This window comes from Neovison vison, chromosome 6, assembly GCF_020171115.1.
Source record: "Neovison vison isolate M4711 chromosome 6, ASM_NN_V1, whole genome shotgun sequence".
In the NCBI taxonomy this organism is placed as follows: domain Eukaryota; kingdom Metazoa; phylum Chordata; class Mammalia; order Carnivora; family Mustelidae; genus Neogale; species Neogale vison.
Genome location: NC_058096.1, coordinates 186,659,277 through 186,684,904, shown reverse-complemented (window position 1 = coordinate 186,684,904; position 25,628 = coordinate 186,659,277). Strand labels below are relative to the sequence as shown.

Genomic DNA, 25,628 nt, shown 5'->3' with positions numbered 1-25,628 from the left:
ATGCAAGTAGCAAATTAGTGTCTTGGCACGTAGGTAGCCATTCAGAACGTCCTGATCTGTTCTCTTATCTCTCAGATTTCATTATTTGACTCTTCTCAATCTAATAATTAAGATCCCATGCTTCAGAGTTAAACCACATTTACTTCAATTCTGCCTTTACCACTTAGTAGCTAAGTAGTCTCAGATAGCCCACTTAGTTTCACTGAACCTCACTTGCCTTAAAGCCCCTTTTTGTGCTGATTGGGGTGATAAAATGAGACGACATATCTGTCTGGCACAGGGTAAAAGTTAAAAAAAAAAGTCACCCCAGTGGTGTCCAACTATCAGATGATATCAGATCCTATCAGATAGGAATCTAACTATCAGATGACTCGATATCTCGAAGTGTTTATCCATGATGGTTCCTCCCCTTGAGGGATCCTCCTCATCATTACTTCCTGCTCCCCCGCGGCCTCCACAGCTGGACTCTTTCTTGTATTTGGAACTCAGCTCAATAATTCTCTTCTTTGCTAAGCTTTCCTTGACTTCGCAGTTGTCCAAAATTTTTACCCTCATAAGTCACCAAGGCACCTTGTTTGAAATGCAAATTCTTTAGCTCCAGCTGTAGAAATTCTGGCTCATCTGATCTTGGGTGGGTCTTGTGAAATCTTCAGGCCTAAAAAGCTCTTTGAGTGATTGCAGAGTAGGAGGCTCCTCGACTGGCTTGAATACCCTGTGTACCCTACATGGCAAGTCCTGGCTTGAAATTGAAGCCCTTCTGGCCAGACACATGACTCAGGAAGATACATCCATCCTTTAGAATCTGGTGTGTTCTCCTATCAAATTCCCAAATGACCACCTGTATCATTCCTACCACCTAAATTTTATGAATCAGATAGTGTTACTTACACGTGCTAATGATTTCTCATTCCTCCTTGACTAAAATCTAAAATCCTCTCTCACACAGCCTCTGAGTCTCTCTGGTTTTCCCTCTTACCACTCAATCTGGCTCATCCTTCATCTTTGGCCTTGAACATGGCAAGCAGTCTCCTGACTCAGGGAATTGGGACATTGCACTTGGCTCTTCCTCATGCTAGAAATTCTCTCCCTGTGGGTATAAACATGACTCTTGCCTCATTTCATTCTGGTCTCTGCTAGGGTGTGAGCTAATCAGAGAAGCCTTCCTTGACTACCCAATTTATAACCTACCTGCTTCTACTCCTTAACACTTCTCAGCACCAGGCATTCTGTATACTTGTTTGTTGATTGCCTACTATTCTCTAAACATATGACTGTTTTTTATTCCTTCCACAGAACCTAGAACAGTGGCTGGAAAAATGAGGTGTTAAGTAAGTATTTGTAGAGTGAACAAATCTGCCAAAATTTTCTCACCAGTACAAAACAGGAAGTGGGGAAATAAAAGAGAAGTCTTATAACCTTTTGGCATCCAAGATATGCCTGTCACCAAGACTAACTCTGGTAATGAGACAAATGGAGCAGGAGACTAAAGAAGCAGTTGAATATCTCAATCATCAAGGATTTGGGAGCTAGTGCTTAGAAACCTCAGTAGGATTCTCTCCAGCAATGGCTTTGGGGTGGTGAATAATCAAATAATTGGATCTACTTATCCTGGCACTGATATCAGCACTAAGTGGTCAGGAACACAAGCAGTCCTGTGGCAGGAGATGCCTGTGAATCTCAGCTTTATTAGAAGGGAAGACACTGGACCAGATTTGTAGAAACCTTGCAAAATTATGAGGTACTCTGAGTGATTGCTTTTTGGTTGGTCTGTGTTTTTAATGCACTGTGCCTGGCAGATAGTAAATGCTCAATAATAGTGGAATAAATGGGACCTTGATTTGGCAGTAGCTGAGTCTGAATAGTTACTATTGAGACTGATGGATATCATTATTCTTCCTGGGTACTATAGACATATGCAAAGAACAAGGACTTTGAGGACTAGTCTCAGCCTCTCTTTGTTTCCTGTTACCTAATCTGTCTAAGGAACATAATTGGGTCACCCCTTTCCCTCTGTGGGCCTTGCACAGATTAAAGGGATTGGTGTTTGGGTCAGGTTCTTTGTAGCTATTATCTTGATAAGGGTCAGGGTTTGGATGTCTGAATTTTAAGGTGATTGTTATTTAGAGTCCTGATTTCATACAGAGTAAGACAGAGTAAAGAGTATGAGATACTTATTTCTTAAAAAGAAAGAAAAGAAGAAGAAGAAAAAAAAGAAGGATCTGAGGAAAATATGGCCAAATGTTAACATCTGTTAAATCTGGGTGGTGAATAAATAATATATTTTTAAAAGAATGTGTAAAATGTCAAAAATCAAGTAGTTAATATATGTGCTGTTAATAATCTTACAAGATTATTAATCTTAGCTCTGTTTCTGATCCTTGAATATTAGTAAGCCCCCCTTAAACAGATGGCCTTTACATAGTCTTTGGGTGGCAGAAATACTGGCTAATGGCTTTTTAACGTCCTGAATAGAACTTGATTTTAAAGCCCAATTAGACTGGTTTTCATGAGTACAACTCTTAAAACTGTCACCTTGTTCTAGTTAAAGTTCCATGAAAGCAAGGGTCATGTTGTGTTTCATTTATAGTTTTTATCTCGTTAGACAGACATAATGAACATTAATGAGCAGGAAAAGTGACAAGGCCAAGATATTTGTACTTGTTCATTCCTATGATTTTTTTTTCTGTAATTTTGCCCTAAATTTTCTAGGGAGGTTAATTCAATTCTAAATTGTAAACTATCAAAATTTGTATTTGACTCTTTATTTATGTTAACCTTTTTGGAAATGAAAACAAAAGCAAAAAAAGCAGTCTTTGAAGAATGACAAACAACAAGAGCAAATGGAATTGGTATAGCTGATCCACATTTTTGAAGTTTTACTGACAGTGTTACAAGGGTTAAACTTAGTCACTATAGTTCTAAACTACTTGTTCCTTACCAAGGAAAATAATATTCTTGAAGTAGTCTTACCTTCCTCTGTAGAAAACATACCCTGGGGCGGAGGGGGGGACGGAAGGAAGGAAGGGAAAAAAAAGTATTTTTCACCTATTTTAATGATTAACAACTAGGGTTCTGGACCATAAGGGGTCAGCACCTGACTTTTCCACTTACCACATATTGATCTTAGGCAAATTACTTCTATTTTTCTAGAGCTCAGTGGCCTCATTTGTAAAATGGGGGAAATTCTAATAGCCATCTCATGTGGTTTTTGAGAGAATTCAATGAATTCAAATGTGTATGTGCTTAGGACAATGGCAGACAAATTGTAAGCATATGATATGTGTGCACTATTATTTTTGTTAGGACTGATAAATCAAGTTACTAATTTTTCCATGCAGAACTCTTATCTCCCTTCCCTGGACTGGCCCACAATCTTGAACTGGCTGTGTCTGGTACATGTCACAGTATATAATGCTTTTTCTGTTTCTTTACCCTTATCTGCCAGTATACACAGAGATTCTCCTGAAAAGGGACACTATTCTTAGCACAGGGCAAGGGCATGAGTGGACCAAAAGGGCAATTCTTTGGCAAATGTGCTGACATTCTTCCCTCTGATGCTCAAGACAATGTTGCTTCCCTTGTCCCACTCAGAAGCCTCTTCAACACAGCATTCTAGGACTCACTGATAGTAGATTAGGACCAAAGAGTTCAAGATGCAAAGTATTTGTTACCCACAGAATACTTGCTCATCAAATGAGGAACATAAATTTCCTTTGTCTGTTTGTTTATTATTTTTTAAATTTAAAAGCAATTTTGAGAGTAGTATTAGGCTTATGAAACAATTGAGAGGGAGGTTCAGAGATTTCCTAAACCCCCAGCCTCCACGCATGCATGGCCTCTTCCGTTATAAACATCACTTCCATTATAAACCAGATGGTGCTTTTTTTTTTCTTTAAACTAAAGATGAACCTAACTTCGTTCCAAGATGTGTAGTTTGCATCTGCAGATCTTGTCGTTGACTTCCTGGCAAAATGTAGGGGTATAATACTTTCTGTTTTCCCATTCTCCATCTCTTACTTAAATTTGTCCCATGGTTTATTTTTAATTATGAGTCATTCCTTTGTTGAGCTCTATCTATTAAATATGAGACATGATGGTTTTAAGATGAATAAATGATCTCTTTCCCCAAGAAGGTAAACATTAATATTATTAATTATAAATGTAATTATAATTAATATTATTAAGTACTAAGCTATAACTGTATGACTAATTTTGCGTGTATTAATCTCCCTGTTATATTGGCAGCCTGTCGCCCCCTTAGGACATGGGACAAATATCCCTATCTCTCTAAATCCAAGCTTCTTTTTACAAAATGAAGATAGTAGTATCTATCTCACAGGTACCTATCTCACAGAGTTGTTGTAAGAATTAAGTGAGAATATACACCCAGTGATTTTCTCTTATAATATTGATATCAATTGTATTTAATCAATTATTTGTAATGTGTAATATCTGCTTAACTCGACTGGGGCCTCTGAGTGTTGTTATTATGCGTGCCTTGTTCCCCTTGATAGCTGTTTTCAGCCACTATGTCTGATACATAGTGAACTCAATTACTGTTAATCACTATTAAGTGAATCTGGAAGTAATTGCAAAGATGGGATTCAAGCTATGTGTATGTCTGGCTCCTTTAGTTTGAGAGACACTGTGAGAAGAAAATTTATAAACTTGTTTTGTAAATTTTATTATGTAGGAGTACTTTGTATCTACTATACATTTTAATGTATTTTTTATGTAGGAGTGTCTTGTATTTAGATCAATTTTTCTTTTTTTGAGCAATAGCCCTATATGCCACCTAATAACTTGACAAAAAATAAAATTCATTTCTGATATGACATCTATGAAATATTATCTTTAAGGATACACAGATGTTTAAAACTATATATTTGATGATATATATCCATATAGATATAGGTCTTACCTGGCTATCTATTATCTATCTATCTGTCTATCTACCATTTGTTGATGAAAGGAAGGATTTCCTTCCTTTTCATGATTACACAATGGAATTGTACAAAAATTATTTAAAAAAATAGCAGTTTTGTTCAGATTTATTTTAGGGGGAGGATGGCAGAGGGAGAGGGAGAGAGAGAATCTTAAGTAGGCTCCATAGAGCCTGATCTTACGACCCTGAGATGATGACCTGAGCCAAAGTCAAGAGTCCATGATGCTTAACCTACTGAGCCACCCAGGTGACTCTCAGATTTTTCCTTAAATGGCTAAATTATCCTCATGGTTATATTTCCTACATAAGCAACTTTTTCAAAATGAGCTTGGTATATTTATGACTTGAAAGTTTTTGATAAGAGAAACCTATGTATCATCGATTACTAAAAATTGAAGTGATTATCTCCGAAGACAGAAGACTGTGTTCGTCATGTAATCTCAGGCCTTTGATTTGTGTTGTTTGACAGGAAATCAGTAGCATATTATATAGTGGAAGGGGCAAAAGTTTAGTGTTACCCAACCCAGCTCCCCGTCCCTGCTTTTCAGATTCCGGGAAGAGTACTGCTTGTTTGCTCTCCTTTAGTGCAGGTGTCCTTAACAAATTTTTTGCACCATGGAAGCCTGATGAAGCCTATGGACCCCTTCTTAGAATAATGTTTTAAATGCATGAAATAAAATACATAGAAAACCAATTACATACAGTTAGCGAAATATTTGAAATTTTTTGACAGAGCAATCTATGTGCACATTTATCAATAAGTTAAATAAGACCTAGAAATTGAATACAAATAATAGGTAAGAGTAAACAGTACTGATACTAGTACAACATTGTATGTTAACTCTACTGGAATTAAAATAAAATTAAAAGAAGAAAGAAGAATGAATATTTTGAGATATCAGTGACAATTATAGTGTGATATGAAAACACCCATGATTTCTGGTCTTCACAAAATCACAGTTGTTGCCAATACTATGATATTGCCTATATTTATGATTGAAGGGAAGTCTAAATTTTAGTTAGAGATCGGTGAAATCAAAATAATTCTGCTTTAGTTAGGTGCTAAAGGGAGATAAGATGGTGTTAGCTTGGTTTTTGTCCCTACATAAGACTTTGAATAGGTATGTTCCTTTCCTTCCCATGTGCCCATTCGGCAGAACATTTCACTTGAAGTAACAGGATTTTTTTAATGACATTAATATTCACCCAGATACTGTTAAGGAAAAAAAAAAAGATGAATGAGTATCTGAACCTTACTAAAAACAAAGAAAAAAGACTTTCTTATGAGCCTGGTTATGTTTACTTATTGTAAATGAACTGTACCAAGCTCTAGTTCATTACTGCATTTATTTTTGTGTTATTCACTGAGACCTAAAGAAGCTTTTGGAGCCTGAGAAAGAGCAAAGTTATCTGATGACGGAGGAAGCATACACACAGCCCAAGCTATCACTCAGCAATATGAATGTAAGATCAAGGATGGTACTATGGGCAAGAGTTGAATGAATTTTTAATATTTATCAATTTTTATTAAGGATGCAGCTTGGTTTTGCAAAGACAATGTCATGTTTCAAGTATTTCCATCTCTGTTTCTTTTTCTCAGGGCTCTAGAAATGTCAGATGTTTAAAAATAATACTGCCCCACCATTTACAACTCAGTTTATGGGAATTTATATTTTTCTTTAAAATGAAAAATATATCATTCTTAAGAATGAAAAATACATTGATTAATCTCATACTATTCTTTAAAAGACATGTTCTCCTTTTGCTAATGAAATCTTATCATACAGCATGAAGATGCTTAGATTCCATTTCAATTTGACATTATTTATGACCACTTACTGTTGCCAGACACTGTGTGGATAAGTAGGGAAACAGAGAAAAGAATAAGAAACCACACATTCCCTGGTGGTTTCAAAAGGGTCAGCTAAAAGGAGGAAGAGACCTAAAAAGTAAGCCCTAAGAAAAAAAAATTAGTAATAATAATAGTGGTGATTATCGGGTGCTTGGTACTTTTCATTCATTTTTGCTCATTCTGGAAAGTAGCCTTCACCTGGAAATAACAGAAAATTCCAAATCAAGCTGGCTTTAAAAATAAGGTAATGTATTTCTCGTGTGCCATTTCATAAGTAGGGTGGTTCAACGATGATCAAATCCATGTCCCAACAACTCTTATAACAGATTTCTTCTCCATTTTTTTGGAGAGCTAGGTGTATAGCTCTGTTACCTGGTAACAAACTTTAGGGTGACAAGATGGCTTCCGCACTTTCAGGCATCACATGAAACTTGACAGTATCTGGAGGAAAATTCAGTGGCCAAAGAACAAAACCAAAATAAAACAAACAAACAAACAAACAAAAAAGCAACTAGCCATCTACCTTCTCCCAAGTGAAATGAAACAAAATAAAGATCTTTACCGGAATGATGCAGATGGCACCCGCCCTCTGTCTTACTGTCCTCATAGCCTCTTTGTCCACCATTTAAGTGAGTGTCTAAGCTGGGGGGCAGCTTGTTGAGGACACCAGCAGAATTCTAAAACTGTTTTACATCTGACAGTTCATCCGAAGCAGAAGCATTTTTACTGATGGGGAAAGGGGGAAAGCCACGTTTATCAAAATGTTTTCCTCACTTTTAATAAGGCAAAGATAAAATGAAGGAGTTGTTTGCATCTCTTACAAACCTTAGATTTCCTTTTCCCATAAACCCCCAAATAAATTGTAGTTTAACACATGAGATGCAGAAAGATTTAATTTAAACCCTATACTGCTTTTCCTTTTCTAAATGGTCAGCTGATTGTCTCCCTAAGAGATGGAAACAAACTACACATGACAATTTCTCCCTAGCAACTACTGCTTCCAGAGCCTACTAGAGAATACCATAGACCTCGTTTTAGTTCATCAAAGTCCGAAAAATACTCAGCCCCAATTCCTCGACCTATCACTTCTAATACTTTGACGTTAGTTAACATACTTTTCCAGATAAAGTCATTTAGATTTTTTCTAAAGGTAAATTTAAAAAATTAAAAAAAGTTATTTAATTCATGCCAGTGGCGTGTACATGGTTCCTATGTTTCCAGCTGAGCAAAGAGCTTGATGGTCTCCCCAGCAACCTGGGAGCTATCCTTGAGGTCTCTGTCTCCTTCGTCCCCAGCACAAATTTACCAGGAGGTCCTGACAGTTCTAACACTCATTGTATTCTCCAATTTCTCTTCCCATTTACATTGTCATTCTTTTAATTCTTACTCTGACTGCCATAAGTCCTTCTCCTACCTGCCACCCACCAATCAGCTTTACCTCTTTTCCAATCCACATTGCTCCCAGGATGGTCTTTTTATTTATTTATTTATTGAAAGATTTTATTTATTTATTTGACAGAGAAGGATCACAAGTAAGCAGAGAGGCAGAGAGAGAGGAGGAAGCAGGTTCCTTGCTGAGCAGAGAGCCCAATGTGGGGCTGGATCTCAGGACCCTGAGATAACGATCTGAGCTGAAGGCAGAGGCTCAAACCACTGAGCCATCCAGGTACCCCAGGGTGGTCTTTTTCAAAGGAAATCCAATCATGGCCCCTCTGTGGTTATTGCCATTTAGCATTTTCTTATCACCCGTAGCATAGCTACTTTCACATGCTGTTTAGTACCGTGTTCTGCCCCTCTGGTTTAGTGTGTTACCAGGCTCTGGTCAATGTCCCCCAGTGTATCTTTGCTTTACCAATGTTTGTTGATCATGTCTTATGAGACATTTTTTCAGAAATGATGTAAACCTATTTTTCTCTGAGCCCTGCTTACTTTAAAAAAGAGAACAAGGATTGCCTGGGTGGCTTAGTTGGTTGAGGTTGAACGTCTGATTCTTGATTTTGGCTCAGGTCATGATCTCAGGGTGGTGAGATTGAGCCCCACATCAGGCTCTATGCTCAGTGCGGAGTCTGCTTGAAGAATCTCTCCCTCCACTCCTCCCCCTACTGGGGCTCACTCTCTTTTCTTTGTGTCTCTCTAAAATAAATACATCTTTTTAAAAAAAAGAACAAACCAAACTTATATTGAAGCAACACTTCTCTTATTGAATTTAACATTGGACAATTTTAATAACTGTACAAATTCTTTTGCCTGGCCATGGATCATTAGTTACTGTAAAATAAGTCCTTATGAAAACAAAGTGAGAGAACCAGAGAGCCTACCTGTTTACTTAAATATGCTAGGGAAAGTTGAGATAGAGGTTGTAAGGTAAATGCTACAAACCACAAAAAGACTGAATGTCTTGGTGGAAATTAACAGTTCAGATATTTGAGCCACTAAAGGGCTGTCATTAGACTGTACCTTTGTTTAACCCCCAAGTTATTCATTTAGTTTCTCTGCTTGGTCATGCCAAATTAATGTAATGTCTATAGTTTCAATTGGACGGAATTACAGATGCTTATTATTACATATGTCTGGGTACCTTGAGGAACAATAAGCATATTTGGGTAATCACAATTCCTTGAGCTTCATTACATTTCTTCTTGGATACTGGAAAAGTATTTGACTTTGTTTTCTCCTTATGTAAAGTGAGGACTTAAAATCCTTCCTTATGCACTTTGTTACTGCCGTTTTCCTTTTGTGAGGTAGATGTTAAACATTCAGGTAATTTGTAAAGTATCATTTGACTACCTAGCTTTTCTGAACTCCAAGCTTTATAATTTTAGGTAAAACATATTATTATTGTAAACTCACAGGCTTCTGATCACTGATGTATAACTGAGATTATTCATAATTGAAAAATGCAACAGATCCATACCCGGAATGGCTATCTGAAGTATATTTGTTTCTGGCTTACAGCTTTTACAGAGTGCTGTCTTTTAGTCTTTGCTAAATCCTACTATTTAAAGATTTAAGGGAACAAATTTTTTAACATTTTAAATATAACAAGGAAATCAAAGTCATGTCTAGGGTTGATGGTGGGGATCTACTTGCTGAATATGAGAAACAGGGCTGTGTATAATGTAATTTTCTTGCTGAAGAGATGGTATGACCAGATAGGGATATTTGAAAATTAAAGTTAAATTTGACATCTAAATACCCTTTAGTTTGCAGATTTTTGGTCTGTTTACTGGCCATGCAAAAATATGTTGCTATTTCATAATTGATCTTAGTTGATTCTGCCATTAGAGTTATCCCCCACCCCGTGTTTGGTGTGATATGTTTTATTTTCAAGTGCTCGTTTCACAAAGATCAAAAACAACAGGGACGCCTGGGTGGCGCAGTTGGTTGGACGACTGCCTTCGGCTCAGGGCGTGATCCTGGAGTCCCGGGATCGAGTCCCACATTGGGCTCCCAGCTCCATGGGGAGTCTGCTTCGCTCTCTGACCTTCTCCTCGCTCATGCTCTCTCTCACTGTCTCTCTCTCTCAAATAAATAAATAAAATCTTAAAAAAACAACAACAACAACAACAACAAAAGATATCTACTTCCTCCCTCCATGGTCCATGTTTTTTGTTAGCCAACTTTAACAGGACAATATTAAAATGATTAATCCTTATAACTCGCTTGTGTCTTAAGTGACTGGAAATTATAGGAGCTGGACTCCAACTGCTATCTCTTAAATACGAATGCAGTATATTACAGACTTATAATTCATCCTGAATGATTTAATCACTACAATCTGTAGATAAGTTGGCTTCTGAATTTTTACCTGATGTCATAATTAAGTCCTCCTTCCTATTCGAGTCACCATGACCAGCTGAAGATAGGTGTTGAGAGAAACTAGGTAAATGAATAATAGTTTTAAATATGCATCATCTGCATGACTTCTCCAAACTTTCCCCAGCTCCTCCAATTTCAGTTGTCAAAATGAGTGCCAGTGAGGGGTTATTGGTTATCTACCTTCAAGTGTATTTCAGAGCAGAGACCCTAATGAGAAAGCACTGGATTTGGAATCAGAACACCTGGAATGAGACCTAGTCCTGGTATTCATTACCCATAAGACTTAAGACTGATTATCTAAACATCTCTGACTTAATGTTATTCATCTATAGAAAAAAAAAGCATGCTAAGACCTTCTGCACATGGCTGTCATGTAAGCAAATTGATGTACAAAACATTGGAAAAACTGTCACCTGTAAGCCAGAGGTAAGGTGTGAGGACTCTGTAAGATGCTTGTCCTTGGTTTACTCATAAGGAACTTCTAGTAGATGTTGTAGTGTGAAATTTAAAAGCCCCAAATTGGAAAAAACCTGAATATCCAAAAATAGAAATTGGTTGTATATATCTTATTACTTTGCTAGTGGAATGCTATGTGTATCATCATCAAAATGATGCTATACATCTATATTCATCTGGAAAGGAATGCATATTCATTTACAAGTAAGAAAAACACAGTATTAAATATAGTACATAATCAGATTTTATTAAAATTACTAATTTATTACTAATTGCTAATTTTGTATGTGTTCATACAAACACACATACAAACGTTGACTCATGAATATAGAAGAAAGATGGAAAGTGTCTATCTCTTAATGTTGGGATTTGGAATGATTTTGGCTATTCACATCTTCTGAGTTTTCTGAAATAAACATTGACTATTTACATACAGACACACACACACACACACACACACATACACACACACGAAATTCCAGTTTCTATCCGGAGGCTTTCTGTAATATCTGATAACTCCTTCTTTCTCCTACCCCTTAATATCCAGTTTATGATCAAGGCATGGGGGCCAGCCCTTTCTTGGATGCTAGGACCTTTGTTTCCATTGCCCTGGAAACCAGTGTCCCAATTCAGAAGTCATTCTTCCTCATCTGTGGACACAAAAAGCTTCTAACTAGTCCCTGTTTCCACCCTTCCCTTCAATTTGTTCCAATCCATCTTCATAAAGATCCTCAAATCACAAATGTTTTCTAGAGCAGAGAGTTGATTCTGTTACCTTTAGGTCCTGCCTGCTATCCCGACATCAGCCTCTCATATATCTGATCATTTCTCTCTGTCTTAGGATATTTGGTTTATGCTCTTCAGCCTGGGATTCACAGTCTTTTTAAATACAGCCAAGGTTTATTTCCTGCTCTCCCATACATACCCTTCACCCAAGCCCAACATAACTACTGTTCTCTGTATGCCCTGGAATTTTCTACTTTAGATCATTGGATTCATCAAGTCTGTAATGCTAATGCCTATTAAAAGCCTACAAGTGATTTATATAGCTTGGCTCAATTCCCACTTTTTCAGAATTCTGCGTGTATTTTTTCTACCCCTGAATCTCTTAGGATTTTTGAAATTTATTTGTATATTCATTCATTTATTCATATCATTTTTTTTCAGCAGCTACTGTGTTTTAGGGGCTATCCAGAGGTAAACAAGTTGGATATACTCTTGCCCTTGAGCAATTAACAATCTAATACTTAAACATTTCTGCTTTATTTAAATCTTTTGACTTATGGTGAACTTGCCTTAGCTACCACCTTCCCCTGCAATCACACATACACTGATTGTAGGTACCTTGAGTGTTATATATGTTTGCTTCTCCTAGAAAACTGTGTTGTCTGACAAATAGAAGATAGTCAACAATGTATTGTTGAAAGGGCAGAGAAAAGAATGGAATAAAGTATTTTATTCAAGGAACATTTTTTTATATATATAAAATGTATATTTATGTATATCACAGTTATATATTATACATAATTTTATATAGTACACATATAATTTTCAAAATATGTAACTTTTTTCTGTTCAGTTTTTTAAATTTAAGTTTAGAAAAAAATTAAAACTAAAAAATAAATAAGAAAACAAAATGTAAGTTTGGTTCCTATGGAATGTTACTGACCTCTCAATGATGAGAACAGGTTCTTTCTGCTGGTTGGTTCCAGGGGAATCCAAGATGAGACTAATTTCCTTAAGTTAAAACTGAGGCATCACGGGTTATGGACATTGGGGAGGGTATGTGCTTTTGGGTAAATTGGAAGGGGAGATGAACCATGAGAGACTATGGACTCTGAAAAACAATCTGAGGGGTTGGAAGTGGCGGGGGGGTGGGAGGTTGGGGTACCAGGTGGTGGGTATTATAGAGGGCACAGCTTGCATGGAGCACTGGGTGTGGTGAAAAAATAATGAATACTGTTTTTCTGAAAATAAATAAATTGGGGAAAAAAAAAAACTGAGGCAGAGCACATTCTTTTGTTAGCAAGTTATGTTACAGTTCTCACACTTGATCATTTAGCCTGAAAGACCAAGACTAGAGAGTGCCTGTCTTTTAATAAGTAGATGTTCACCTACAAGAATTTAGAGGCTTAACAGAATACTGAATTTGGACACTCAAGTTATTTATGAGCTATAAATACACTATGCCTCTCAGTTGTGTTGTTACTTTAATTTTTAAAAATGGTCTTAGTGTAATTTTCCTTCTTCATGGAATAAGTTATTCCCTTAAAAACTTCCCTTGGAAACATGAACTCCCTTACTATCTCTTTAATATCTCTATCTCTTTATATTACAGTTTTTCCTCATTTTAAAATGAGACTATCAGTTGTTCTCTCTCTCTCTTTGAAAGGAAAAGGGCTGGTAATACAGTAGAGGATATTTACACAAAAGGTCTGTTCTTTTAATAGACTATGTAAGGAATCTAAGTAAATATTTTTAGATGAATTTGACTGTTTTCAAATGGCTCCTTAGTATAATTGTTTTAATTCAAATCTGCTAAATCCATTAAAGACGAGACAAACCAAAAAGCACTGTTAAAATCCTAAGAGAAATCTGTATCTACCTAAGGTTTTGGGTAGACCCATATTTGGTTTGGTACGTTTGGTACTTGAGAGACTTGGTACTGGAAGATTCCATCCAAATGGTTTGTGTACATTCCACTATGATTCAAATACAGCTTACTTATGAGCTCGCTCCTGTCTGAATCATATAGCAAACAGGATGTACTGTTGATGCTTTGTTTTCCCCAACTGAATTATAAAGTTCTTAGGCATGGGAGGCATAGTATATTATTTGTTTAAATCTGTGCCTTGCAGGAAATCAAAACATTTGTTGTTTTTAGTTTACTTAATTTCATATTATATTGTACGAGTTTTATGGTATGAATGGCTTAGCTTATCAATCGGATTTCTCATGTATAATAAGAAATTAATTTTAAGACATATGCATAGAGTGGCGATTTTTTCCTTTTTATAAACTGTGGCCAGAATATAACTTTTTTTTTTTTAAAGATTTTATTTATTTATTTGTCAGAGAAAGAGAGAGCCAGAGCGAGCACAGGCAGAATGGCAGACAGAGTCAGAGGGAGAAGCAGGCTCCCTGTGGAGCAAGGAGCCCGATGCGGGACTCGATCCCAGGACGCTGGGATCACGACCTGAGCTGAAGGCAGCTGCCCAACCAACTGAGCCACCCAGGCGTCCCCAGAATATAACTTTTGATATATTTTTTTTCCTCCAGAAGAGGTTATTTATATGTACTTTGTATGTGTTTTTGCAATTTATATTCAAGATGTTTAGTATTAGCACTTATCTTTTGGTAACTCCCAAAGAAATTTGTTTTCCTATCGGTCATATTGACTATTCTAAATACTAAAAAGAAAATAAAGTTAGTAAGTGAAGAGAGCTAAAATGCAGACTTATCCTTTCCTATTGTCTGTTACTTGAGATTGGACAACACAAAGCACCTTTCTTGCCTTCTCCAATGTAATTATTTCTTTCCAAATCCCTATTGGTGTGGAAATTCAGCTCAAGAGAAGAATTTCCTGATGTCTTATTTAATATTACGCCTCTGTGAATTGTCCTCTCTATTTTTTCTTGAAGTTAGACACTGGCAAAACTACTGTCATTGCCCTTGCTTTTCGTCTTTGCTGCACATTTACTTTTAGACAGGCTTAAATAATGGCTAAAATGGTTGAAGTGATTTATGTCTATAGAGTGATGTCTTCATTTGCTGTATTCACATTTCTTTTTTTACTAATGGTCTGGTGAACACCTAGTGTAGGTGCGTTTTATTAGAGTATATTCCCTCTAAATGCTGTTCCTAAGCTGAAAGAAATGGGCCATAATCATATAAAAATAAAGTATCTCTTTGTAGAATTTACAAGAAATGGAATGTCCTTATTCCTGAGGCATAGAACATAAGGGACTTTTTTCTCTCACTCGAAGACAGCTCTTTCTGCTAATGTTGATTAAGTGGACCACGTCAACAGCTGTTGTGACGTATAGAAAACAAATGTGTCTATTGAACATCTCAACTGAAAGGAGTAAATCTCTTGAAGTTTCGAGTTATCTACAATTTTCTTCTTCCTGCTAAGACAGGGGAGATGGCTTCCAGTCTGTACAGATTGCTTCACTCCTAGTTCATAAAATTGCAATTAATAATGGTGAGCTAAGATCATTCTGGACTTGATGTACTACCCTATCATGGTTGAAAGAGAGTCCTTAAATCTGCTGTTTAACAACTTATAGGAACTTTGCTTTGATTAATTCATCTGGTCATAGTCTCAAGGCTGACACGGCATCTTGTAGGCCTTCCATTCCATTGGGATCAACATCATCATTTTATAAGAAATGAGTTTACTGCTTTATAGGCTTAGTTGGAGAGAAATTTTAAACGTCAGCTGTAGGACGTGCCACTGGAATTTAATTTGTTGACCTATGAGAACACAGAATATCTCATCTTTTACTGAACTTTCTAAACATAAAATAAGGTTATCAGAGAATCAAAATGATTCTGACCCCTGAACTTCAGTAGTAGGCCAATACATTTAAAGTAAGTACTCTCCTTCCTGAAATGTTCAGCGCTCCATCGATAGTACACGTCAGGTTCTTAAGAAAATACGCTCCTTTATGGAGAAGAACGCTGGAAGTCAGATCATGCGTACTGGCTCGTGGAGTAAACATCATGTGGGGGCCACATAGTATTTGTTCTCCCTCTATTCTGGTGCTGATTACCCGGAATTTCCTTTGAAGAAGCATCTCCATCCCTTTAGGTGCAGTCTTGTGGAATTGGCAGTCAGGGTTCCCTGCCTTGCCTAACCACAAGGGGGACTCGTGGCCAAATCTATTGAACTTTCTTCGCGGGATTTGGACTGGAGTGTAAGAGGACAGAAGAGTATGTAGAGCCAATTTATTCTGGAAGTGGTGACCCAAGTATGTTTTTCAGTCTTGCTATCTGGATCACGAGATCTAGATTGGTTTCTACCCATTCTGAACCTGGACTTTCCCTCTAGGCTATAAACTACCTCCAAGCCTCCAGTAAGTTCCTCATTTTATTAGTTTAGCTAGAATCACTGTCTGTTACTTTTTCCTCAAGAACTATGTGATGAATAATTTTATGTGTCAGTTGGCTAGGCTAAGGGACACCCGGGTAGCTGGTAAAATATTATTTTGGGAGTGCCCATGAGGGTGTTTCAGGAAAAGATTAACATTTGAATTTGTAGTCTGATTTTTTTTTTTTTTAATAAGCTTTCACCAGGGTGGGTAGGCATCATCCAACCTGTTAGATGAAACACCAGAAGAAAGGCAAATTTGCTCTCTTTATTTGAACTAGAATATCCATCTCTTATGCCTTTGGACCCTTGCACTCCTGTTTCTTGGAACTTGTTACTTGGACCAGGATTTGCATCATTGGCTCACAGAAATTGCGAATTGATTGAGCACCTTACTCAGGAAAGGTTGGCTATATACAGAAATTGAGACTCGGTTGAACACAATACTCAGGAAAGGTTGGCTATATACAGAATTTGAGACTTGGTTGAGCACTATACTCAGGTGAGGTAAGCTGTACACCAGAAATTGGGACTTGGTTGAGCACTATACTCAGGAAAGTTTGGCTGTATACAGAAATTGGACTTGGTTGAGCACTATATACAGGAAAGGTTGGCTTTCCTGAGCCTCCAGTTTGTAGACAATTGAACATAAGACTTCTCAGCCTCCGTAATTGTGTGAGCCAGTCCCTTGTCATAATAAATCTATCTATCTATCTATCTATCTATCTATCATCTATCTATCCATCCATCCATTCTATTTGCTTTGTTTCCCTGGAGAACCCTGACTAATAAAAACTATTAAAGCTTTTTTGAAATTATTTTGAAATTATTATATTTTGTAAGTAATTGTGTTGTCCTTTGTTAGTCTCTTACCTTACATTCTTTTGAGAATAAAATGTAGTGGGGTATTTTTACTACAATATAAAATATATCTTTTGCAGGCATTTTCAGGGTAATGATTGCATTGGAATCCAAAAGGCTGACCAAGGTCTAGAAAGATTTGAAGCTCTGTTCCTGAGCAAACTCTCCAGACTCATTTAATGCCAACCTTCCTTTGGGTCAAGATGTTCCAGACACTTTTGTTTTCATTCACTTAATTCACCAAGAACATGACATGTTCTTTCCTGCCTTAGTCCTTTACCTGCAATTTTATTTCATTTTTTTCACTCTCCCCATCCGCAAATGCCTTTTCATTTTTAGGTCTAAGCAAAATCTGTAGCAGACTTCCCCCATCAGCCTTAGTCAGAGTGAACAACTGATCTCATATGTCCTCTTGCTCAGAGGATAGTCTTCATGGGGTTGCCTCATAGACATTTCACACTTAATCTGACCCACCCAGATCTTCTGATTCTTTTGCTTTCAGCCAGTTTTTCTCTCATTCTTCTCCATTCAGCATTATTGTCATGTGTCTCAAACCAGAAGTCAGCCTTGACTCCTCTCTTTGTATTGCCCCACACGAACGCACCACTGAGTTCAGTTGGCCCTATCTCCCAAATAGATCCCCCCCCCCCCCCATTCTCCCACTTTCACCTTCAAAGTTTTATCCTATCCCAGTTATCATCTTTTGCTTGGTCAACTGCAGTGTTTTCTAATTTATTTCTGCCTACACTCTTGGCTTCATACAATATAAGTGACTGTATGTTCCCCTGCTTGGAATCAACATATCTTCTAATTCCAATTAGGAGAAAAATACCCAAATTCCTGACTGTGGCCAACAAGGTCGTACTTTATTTCCAACTGAAGTACCTTCCTTTGCCTCCTTCCCTCCCTCTGTCCTTTCCTTCCCTCCAGCCATGCCGAGCCATACTATTTAGACAGACTCTTGTCCCTACTGGAATGCTTTTTCCAGATTCGGCACCACTGGCTCCCTCTGCTCTTTTAGGTCTTGACTGAAATATTTCTCCCTCAGAACTTCTTCTGATTACAAAGAATAATTCCCATGCCAATCTCTATCACATCATCATGCTTCAAAACTTCCAAATAGTTAGTTACCCTTGTAAAATTAATCACGTTCTTGTACTTAGGGTTTTCTTATTTATACGACTTGCAAGGATATAATTTCACATCGGATTTTCCCTTTCAACTATGTTTAAAAACAAAACAACATTCTAGTTGGCTGTTTCTTTTTACTCACCTGTGTTTTGGTTATTAGGGAACACATTTTTATAAGCCAATGAAGAGTACAGGAATAAGAGCTAATGATTCCATTTTGTGGGTATACATAGTACAAGGCCTTTCAAGATATGTTATTTGTGGCGGTTAACAATTGAAAACGGATGTTAGTATGTCTTAATTTTTAAGGTAGATGAAAAACCCCTTAGAAATGAGAATTATCTGAGAGAAAGAATTAACGTCAATTAACATTAATCATTATAGTAAAGCACCTAAATACATGAGCTCCTGGGGGGCAGAGACTGTGGCTTCTTCTGTCTTTGGCATCTTTATTTCTTTGCCTCACATACTCTCTGTGAGTTCAAGAAGAGCTTCGTCGAATGGGTTACTGAGTTGAATAAAACATGCAATTTTGGAACTGTTCTAATGCCCATGATCTTAAATTATTTTTTGAGCAAAAGAAGTAAACTGTCTTCACTTAGAATCAAGGGAAGGGCAGTGAATGTGTGAATGTCAATAAACATAAGAGTCTCACTTGTTTGCTGTCTCATTTGCAAACAAACATTGATCAGGAGTGAGATGGGATTCTTGGATTATGGATTTGAGGTTTAGCATTTTATTGAAAAGGGAATTTGGGGAACATGGCTCTGGGGACCTCTAGGCTGTTTTCAGTATCTTGGATTACTAACCTCTAATATTCATGAATTCTGATTAAATGATAACCAGTACTGTCAAGTTGCCAAGTCATTGGTGACCTAATCCCTCTACTTCAATGCTAAGTAAGTTTAGGGACGCTTACTTTAAAATGTATTTAGTAATGATTTTGAAATCACCAAAGAGCATAGTCACCGTGTAACTATCTCTAGGAAAGGAGTGATACTTAATTCAAAATAACTACAGAATTATTATTTTTCATGATCTTTTCTTCCTGGGATTTATGGAAGATGAGAGCAAAGCTTGTACATTGCCTTCCTCCCTCCTGTTATTTGACCACACCCGATTTTGAAGTGTGTAATTTCTCATTGGAGCTTCTCCCAATTTAACAACTGTTGGATGGAGTGAACACCCAGTTAGATTAGGAAACTGTGCCTTGTTACACTGAGAGCACACTTACAACTTGGTTTAATTCTGTTCTTCCCTCTTCTTACTACAGCCATAAAAAGAATGTTTCACTAAAACAATTACAGACAGCTATTCTTTCAAAGGACAAAGTTTTATTTCAAGGTTCTTAATTTTACCTTTTTTTAGGTCACACACTTGTCTTTGTTCATACCTATAAATCTGTGTGTTTATTTAGATAGATCTGTGCCAATGCAGCAATTTTTACGGGAATGTGCCTTTTAGGAAATTGTAATAGATTTTGTTTAGAGATACAAGCTCTTGGGACAGAAGTTCCAAACTGGTAGCCTCCGGACTACAACAGACTCACAGAACCTGCCTTCCCTCGTCTGCCCGGTGCTTTTTTATTGTTGTTGTTGTTCTTTTTACTGCATCTTGGGAAATCTGGAGATTCCACATAGAAATCCGGATTTCTATCTTCTCCTGAAAAATCTGGAGACGCTGTAAAAAATTGTGTGTCATTCAAATACTGGTGATGCTATGATTTTAAACTGCAAATGGCAACAATTTAAAGGCTTCCATCCCTTCATTTTGATGTTTCTCTTCCGTATCAAATGGTATAAGGCGCAAGCACTAAAATGCTTACCCAGAATGCTCCCTGGCCTAATGGGGTATTACATGCCATCTTATTCCACCTCTAATTTCCCCCCCAATTTCTATGTTCTATCAATTTTTCCTTCATAAAGTTTTTCACATTTGGGCCTATTTTCTTCCTCTCCTTGTTATGACTTTTATCCAGGTTGTTTTTCTCACTTCCGGGCTACTGAATGAATATTTTGCCGTCTTGGCCATTACTATCTCTCCTGCTTTAACCTTGCCTCTGCCTGTGTCTTCCTGCTCTGTACAGCAGTGACAGATCATATCCCCAAATCCCCCTTCAGTATATTCGTCCCTGCCCTGAGGCCTGTCGTGAAAACCCAGAACTGGCGTCCAGCGACTTAGCCTGTATTGGGAATTCAGTCTGTCCTTTCCCCACAGTTTGTGTTAATCCATACACAGATGACTAACCAACAGGACCATTTCCCTTGCACCAAAGCACACGTCTTCCAGCCCCGAAGCCCCTGCTCCCACATGTCTATCTCCCCCCCGCCAACCTGTGCAAATAGGCCCTGAGCTCCTTTAAGACCTCCTTTCTCACCTATTTTGGTCCACACTTGTGTATCATGGTTCATCATGTCTCGCACATATTTCAAAATTATATTGTGCTCCTCTGATGGTCTTAAAACCGAGTGTCTCCACGTAAGTTCTGTGCACACCTTACTTCAGAATCACCTGTCTAGCTCTTCAGCATTTTTTCCTGGGCTTCCCCTATTTCTCAGATTCTTTAAGTGGGGGCCCGGGAATCCGATAAATCTCAGATTTGGAAAGTCTGGCATTTAAAGGCAAGATGACGAATAGTGGTACACAAGACTGCCTGATGGTTTGATAAGAAATCAGGTAAGATTCAGTTAATTTTACAGTGAGTGCATTTTCAGGCCTGCCAGCCTGTTTCTCAAAACCTTTTTACTCTAATTGTTGACAGCAGCTCTGGGTGTGGCTTTCACCAGCTCTTTGACCCCATGACTGAGGCCTTCAGGCACCTGAGATCCATCCCCATCTGAAAGCAAGTGGAAGGTAAATAAGAGCCTCTTTGCCTTTCAGGCAAAAGCAAGACAACAAGACAAGTAGATAACCCCCACTTTTTTTTTTTTTTTTTTTTAAATGGTTCTCTACCATGCCTTTGCCTTGTCTCCAGTAATGCCATGAATACGAAATGTGAATCGCCGGGCATCTGGCTGGCTCAGTGGGTTAAAGCCTCTGCCTTCAGCTCAGGTCATGATCCCAGGGTACTGGGATCGAGCCCCACATCAGGCTCTCTGCTCAGCAGGGAGCCTGCTTCCTCCTCTCTCTCTCTCTCTCTGCCTACTTGTGATCTCTGTCTGTCAAATAAATAAATAAAATCTTAAAAAAAAGAAAAAGAAATGTGAATCATATAGGATGAATGAAATTAATGTTTGAAGTTGAGAAGTTAGAAGGACTGTCAGTTCTCAGGTTGGCAATGACTGTGGTAACTCCTGTGGGTTACAAGCTCACTCTTGACACCAGACACTGAGGTCACTGTTTTCTGCAGGTGACCCCAGGGCAGGCTTGCCCCAACCCAAATTATGCATTGCTAGGATTCCCTACATTGTAACAACAGGGAGCGGACAGCAGGAGTTGCAGGGGAAGGCAAGGGACACAGTGATGTGAGAAGCAAGTACTTTTGTCATTCGTGAAAAAAAATTTTTTTGAACAATTTTAAAGCATCAGATTTCATTTATTTGAAAGTGAGGGGTTGATAAATTTAAAATATGGATTGATAACCACCGGAGGAGTCACTGTGACAAAGTGCATGAAGGCCAAGGATGGAGTTTAGAAGGGGTTTCAAGATTCAGGTTGCCATGGGCGCCTGGGTGGCTAGGTCGGTTAAGCATCTGCCTTTGACTAGGTCCTGGGATGGAGTCCTGCATCTGGCTTCCTACTCTGCAGGGAGTCTGCTTCTCCCTCTTTCTCTGCTCCTCCTCCCTGCTTGTGCACTCTCTCACTCTCTCTCAAATAAATAAATCTTTAGAAAAAAAAGAAAGAAAGAAAGAAAGAAAGATTCAGGCTGCTACATATCTATTCTGAAAGTTTGAATAGATCCAACGTCTCTCTGAACTTCAGTCTTTTAATCTGTAAAATGGGGACAATCTGCAGTACCACCAATTATTGTAGGGACTAAATGAAGGAATTTATGTGCGATACTATAAAAACAAACAGTGCTGGTACTCTTGCAGATTGTTCAAAGTGTGAATCAAGATCTCAAAAAACATAGTTACATTATATGGAATCATGCTTTAAAAAGGGAAAGAAACCCCACAGTAGTAATAAACTCTTATGCCCATCATCTCACCAAGTAGGTATCTTGGTCCCTGGCTAAGTAAGGAGTCTGAGGCTGGGGAGGTTAGATAAACTGCCACAGTCACACAAGCTAATAAATAGCTGAGCTGAGATTTAAAAACCACACCTGCCTGCTTTAAATGCTCTGTTCTTCCTACTGTACCAGTTTGCCTTAAAAAAAAAGCCAGCACATATACTTTTTCTTAACATTAAAAAAAAAAAAGACATTTATGTTCGAAAACTAACTCATCCTGATAATTCCCAATTAAGATGTTGTCATCTGGCATCTGGCTCAATTTCCTTTTATGAAATATAGTAAACATAATTTGAGTATAGCTTAAATGAAGTGTCCAAATGGGATAAAACAGGTCACCTGGGAAATTAGATTTTATAGATTACAAGAATTCAATGCCTAAATCTCACTTAATGGATGCAATTAAAAAAAAAATTCTTCAGGACACAATTGACTGTTCTATCAATTTTACCGTTACTTCTATATGAGACAGGTATAGCCTGGGGCAACGAAAGCAAAAATAAGTAATATAAACTTCACTCTAAGTAGTAGGAAGAGCACCCGTGTCTTCATGTCTTTCTTGTGGAGTTCACAAGAAAAACCAAGGGGGATCTCGGACTCCGGTTTAATTTTTTTATTTCCCCATCGTATTTTAAAACATCCTATTTAAAAATATTTAGTAAAAAGAAGTTAGAGAATTTTCTTGTCCCGTGGCTTTTTGGAGTAGTTCTGAGTCTGTACTAGCCCTTATTCAGAGACAGAGTCTGCAGGAGAGATGAGCTCCAGCCATTAATTTCCATCACTGGGTCATCCAGCAGGGGGTAGGGGGGGGTTGGGGGGAAAGGGGGTGAAAGGGATCTTTTTTTAGGAAGTCAATACTTTCTGAATGGGAGTGGGATTAAGAATAAGAGCAGATGTGAGGGTATGAAGGTGAAGGTGTTGATTTAAACACTGTAGGAAAAAAAAAACATCTGAGCTCTTCTACGACCTGAGGAGTAATTTAAGTATCTTTCCTTTGAAACGCTGCGCAAGGAGGTGGTAAAATTCATATACTATGGAGTCCCCACATTTTGGGATCAAATCCCAGCTCTGTCGCTTGCTGATTGTGTGATCTGAGGCAACTGTTCTTGAACTCTCTAAAATTCTCTTCCCTCATCTGAAAATTAGGAATAGCTACTGCTTCCTCAGGTTGGTATGATGACTCAGCATAATCCTGGATATGCATTGTCAGTGTGGTTGATGTCATTATTATTGTTTGGGTATCCTAGAGCTTCCTCGACATAAACATTCAAGTCCCCCATGACCTTAGACAACACTCTTGAGGAATGGCAGCTACTTAAAAATCTCTTTACAGTTGGATAGATTCATGCAATAGTCTACAAGGCTCACATCTATAGAGAAAAAATGTTAATTCAGTTTCCTTTAAAAGGCATTAAAGATAGTAATAAATGGAAAAGTTTATAAAACCATACCTTCTAGTAAACAATCACGAGCTTCTTCATATTTTCAAAAGTGGACAAATTTGTGCTCATCTTAGGAGAACATATCGATTTGTGTGTGTATTTCAAGCAACCATCCTACCCATGCAAGGCCCGTGGCGGACAGCAGTCCCCCCTGGGAAGGTGGCTTCTCTAATTGCAGTGAATGGTGATTCTATTTGTAGACATTACTTCCTACAGCATGCATTTCTTTCTGTGATTATTATTTAAAAAATACTTCTCCTCAAATTATTTAGTCTTCTTGGCTATAAAGGAGGGCATTCTCCAGCATAAGACACTCACAGATTATACGTATCTAGCCTGAAAATGTATATTCTCTCATCAACAAAATAATCAGTGTTTACTGAAGCATAGGGAATATAGAAAGCATTTCAATACTAAAGACACTCAAACTACCACTTAGGCCCCCCACCCAGAAAAAAAAAAAAAAAGGAAGAAACAAAGAAAACCCAAAGAACTAACATTATTTGAACTTCTGGGACATTCTCCTCCTTCTGTCCCACACTACCTCTTACTAATAAACAAAAGCACAATTTTTTCACATTGATAGAAAATCAACATCAAGAGGACTTACCTTCCTTTAACCAAGAAATGTTATTTTTATCATTTTCGAAATGCTCAGCTGTTCTTACTTTTATCTTTTCCAGCTCAGTTTCTGACATCTAAGTGGAAACAGAATTTGTGATATAAAAAATTCATTAAGAACCCGAATTTATAACATTGAGCTTTATATTTAGAGACTACTGCAATATTATAGGAAAATTTGATCTCTATATTTTTTCAGCTCGCTGTCTAATGTTAAGTCTTACATTTTACCCATTTGTAGTATTTTAAAACATTTACAGTGAGAACTAAACTTTATATGATGGTTCATTTTCCAGCAGTAAAGATGGCTATAAGATCTAATAATTTCCACATACGAAAGAATAACAGATTAACAACTGTCACAGATTTGTTAAAAAAAAAAATCAGTTGCTGTTTTAATGTCTTTTTTTATAGTCTATAAAAAAGCATGCTGCAAAATGATATACAAAGATATAACCAATAATAAAACTCAAAAGAACCTTTTCAGCAATTTACTGGATCCAGTGAAAACCTTACGACCTAAGTCAGGCCAAGTGGAGCTCCCGGAAGGTGCTAAGGCCAGTCATGCCCTTTCAGTGCATTTGTACTTGACTTGAGTGGCTTGCTTGCGGTGAGCTAGGACGCTCCACTTGAATTAGCACCTCAGTGTAACTTACCTGCGTGTTCCCAAAGGAGGAGGCCCAAGGCACGGGACAGGGGAGCAGCCTGGAGATGCTCTGGGCAGCCTTCCTTGTTGTTTCTGGATGTCCAGCATTCCTCCACCCTGCCAGAAGTGAGCGAAGAAGCAAATATGCTGCCTCCCGGGGTGGTGCTAGATTTGTCTTGCTGCCAGAAGCATCTAACTTGCGGCTGAGAGGTTGTGTGTGTGTGTGTGTGTGTGTGTTTTAAAGGTAATAGAAAGCCTGTGGTTCAAAACAATAAAAATCTTTTCCAGGCTAGCACTTATTTAAAATGACACTTTGCAAGATAGGGTACAATAATGAACTCTTTTCAAATTGACTGTTTCTCCAGTCCCTGTTCTTCCATACCCACCATTCATCACTTAGGGGGTTAATTGTAAAGGATGTGGGGAAAAAACATACTGAAAAATAGACATGGACTATGTGGGTTAAAAGAAAAGGAAGGGAAATCTCTACGAAGTTTTATTCTCTAGAAGTCCATCCTGCAGCTGACATTTTGAAAGGCAAGTTTTTCTAACATTTTTTAGGCAACAAGAAACATTTCAATTTTTTTTTTTC

At 37.7% G+C, this 25,628-nt stretch overlaps 1 protein-coding gene across 2 annotated transcripts in view; it reads right to left on the bottom strand.

Annotated features, from left to right (window-relative positions):
* MDFIC2 (MyoD family inhibitor domain containing 2) overlaps window positions 1–24,467 on the bottom strand; it is a 104,024-nt gene extending 79,557 nt beyond the window's left edge. For both annotated transcript variants that reach the window (XM_044255241.1, XM_044255242.1), the window contains exon 1: window positions 24,380–24,467. In XM_044255241.1, coding sequence (XP_044111176.1) covers window positions 24,380–24,467 — 88 coding nt within the window. The remainder of the gene's footprint in view (window positions 1–24,379) is intronic.
* Window positions 24,468–25,628: the final 1,161 nt, after the last annotated feature.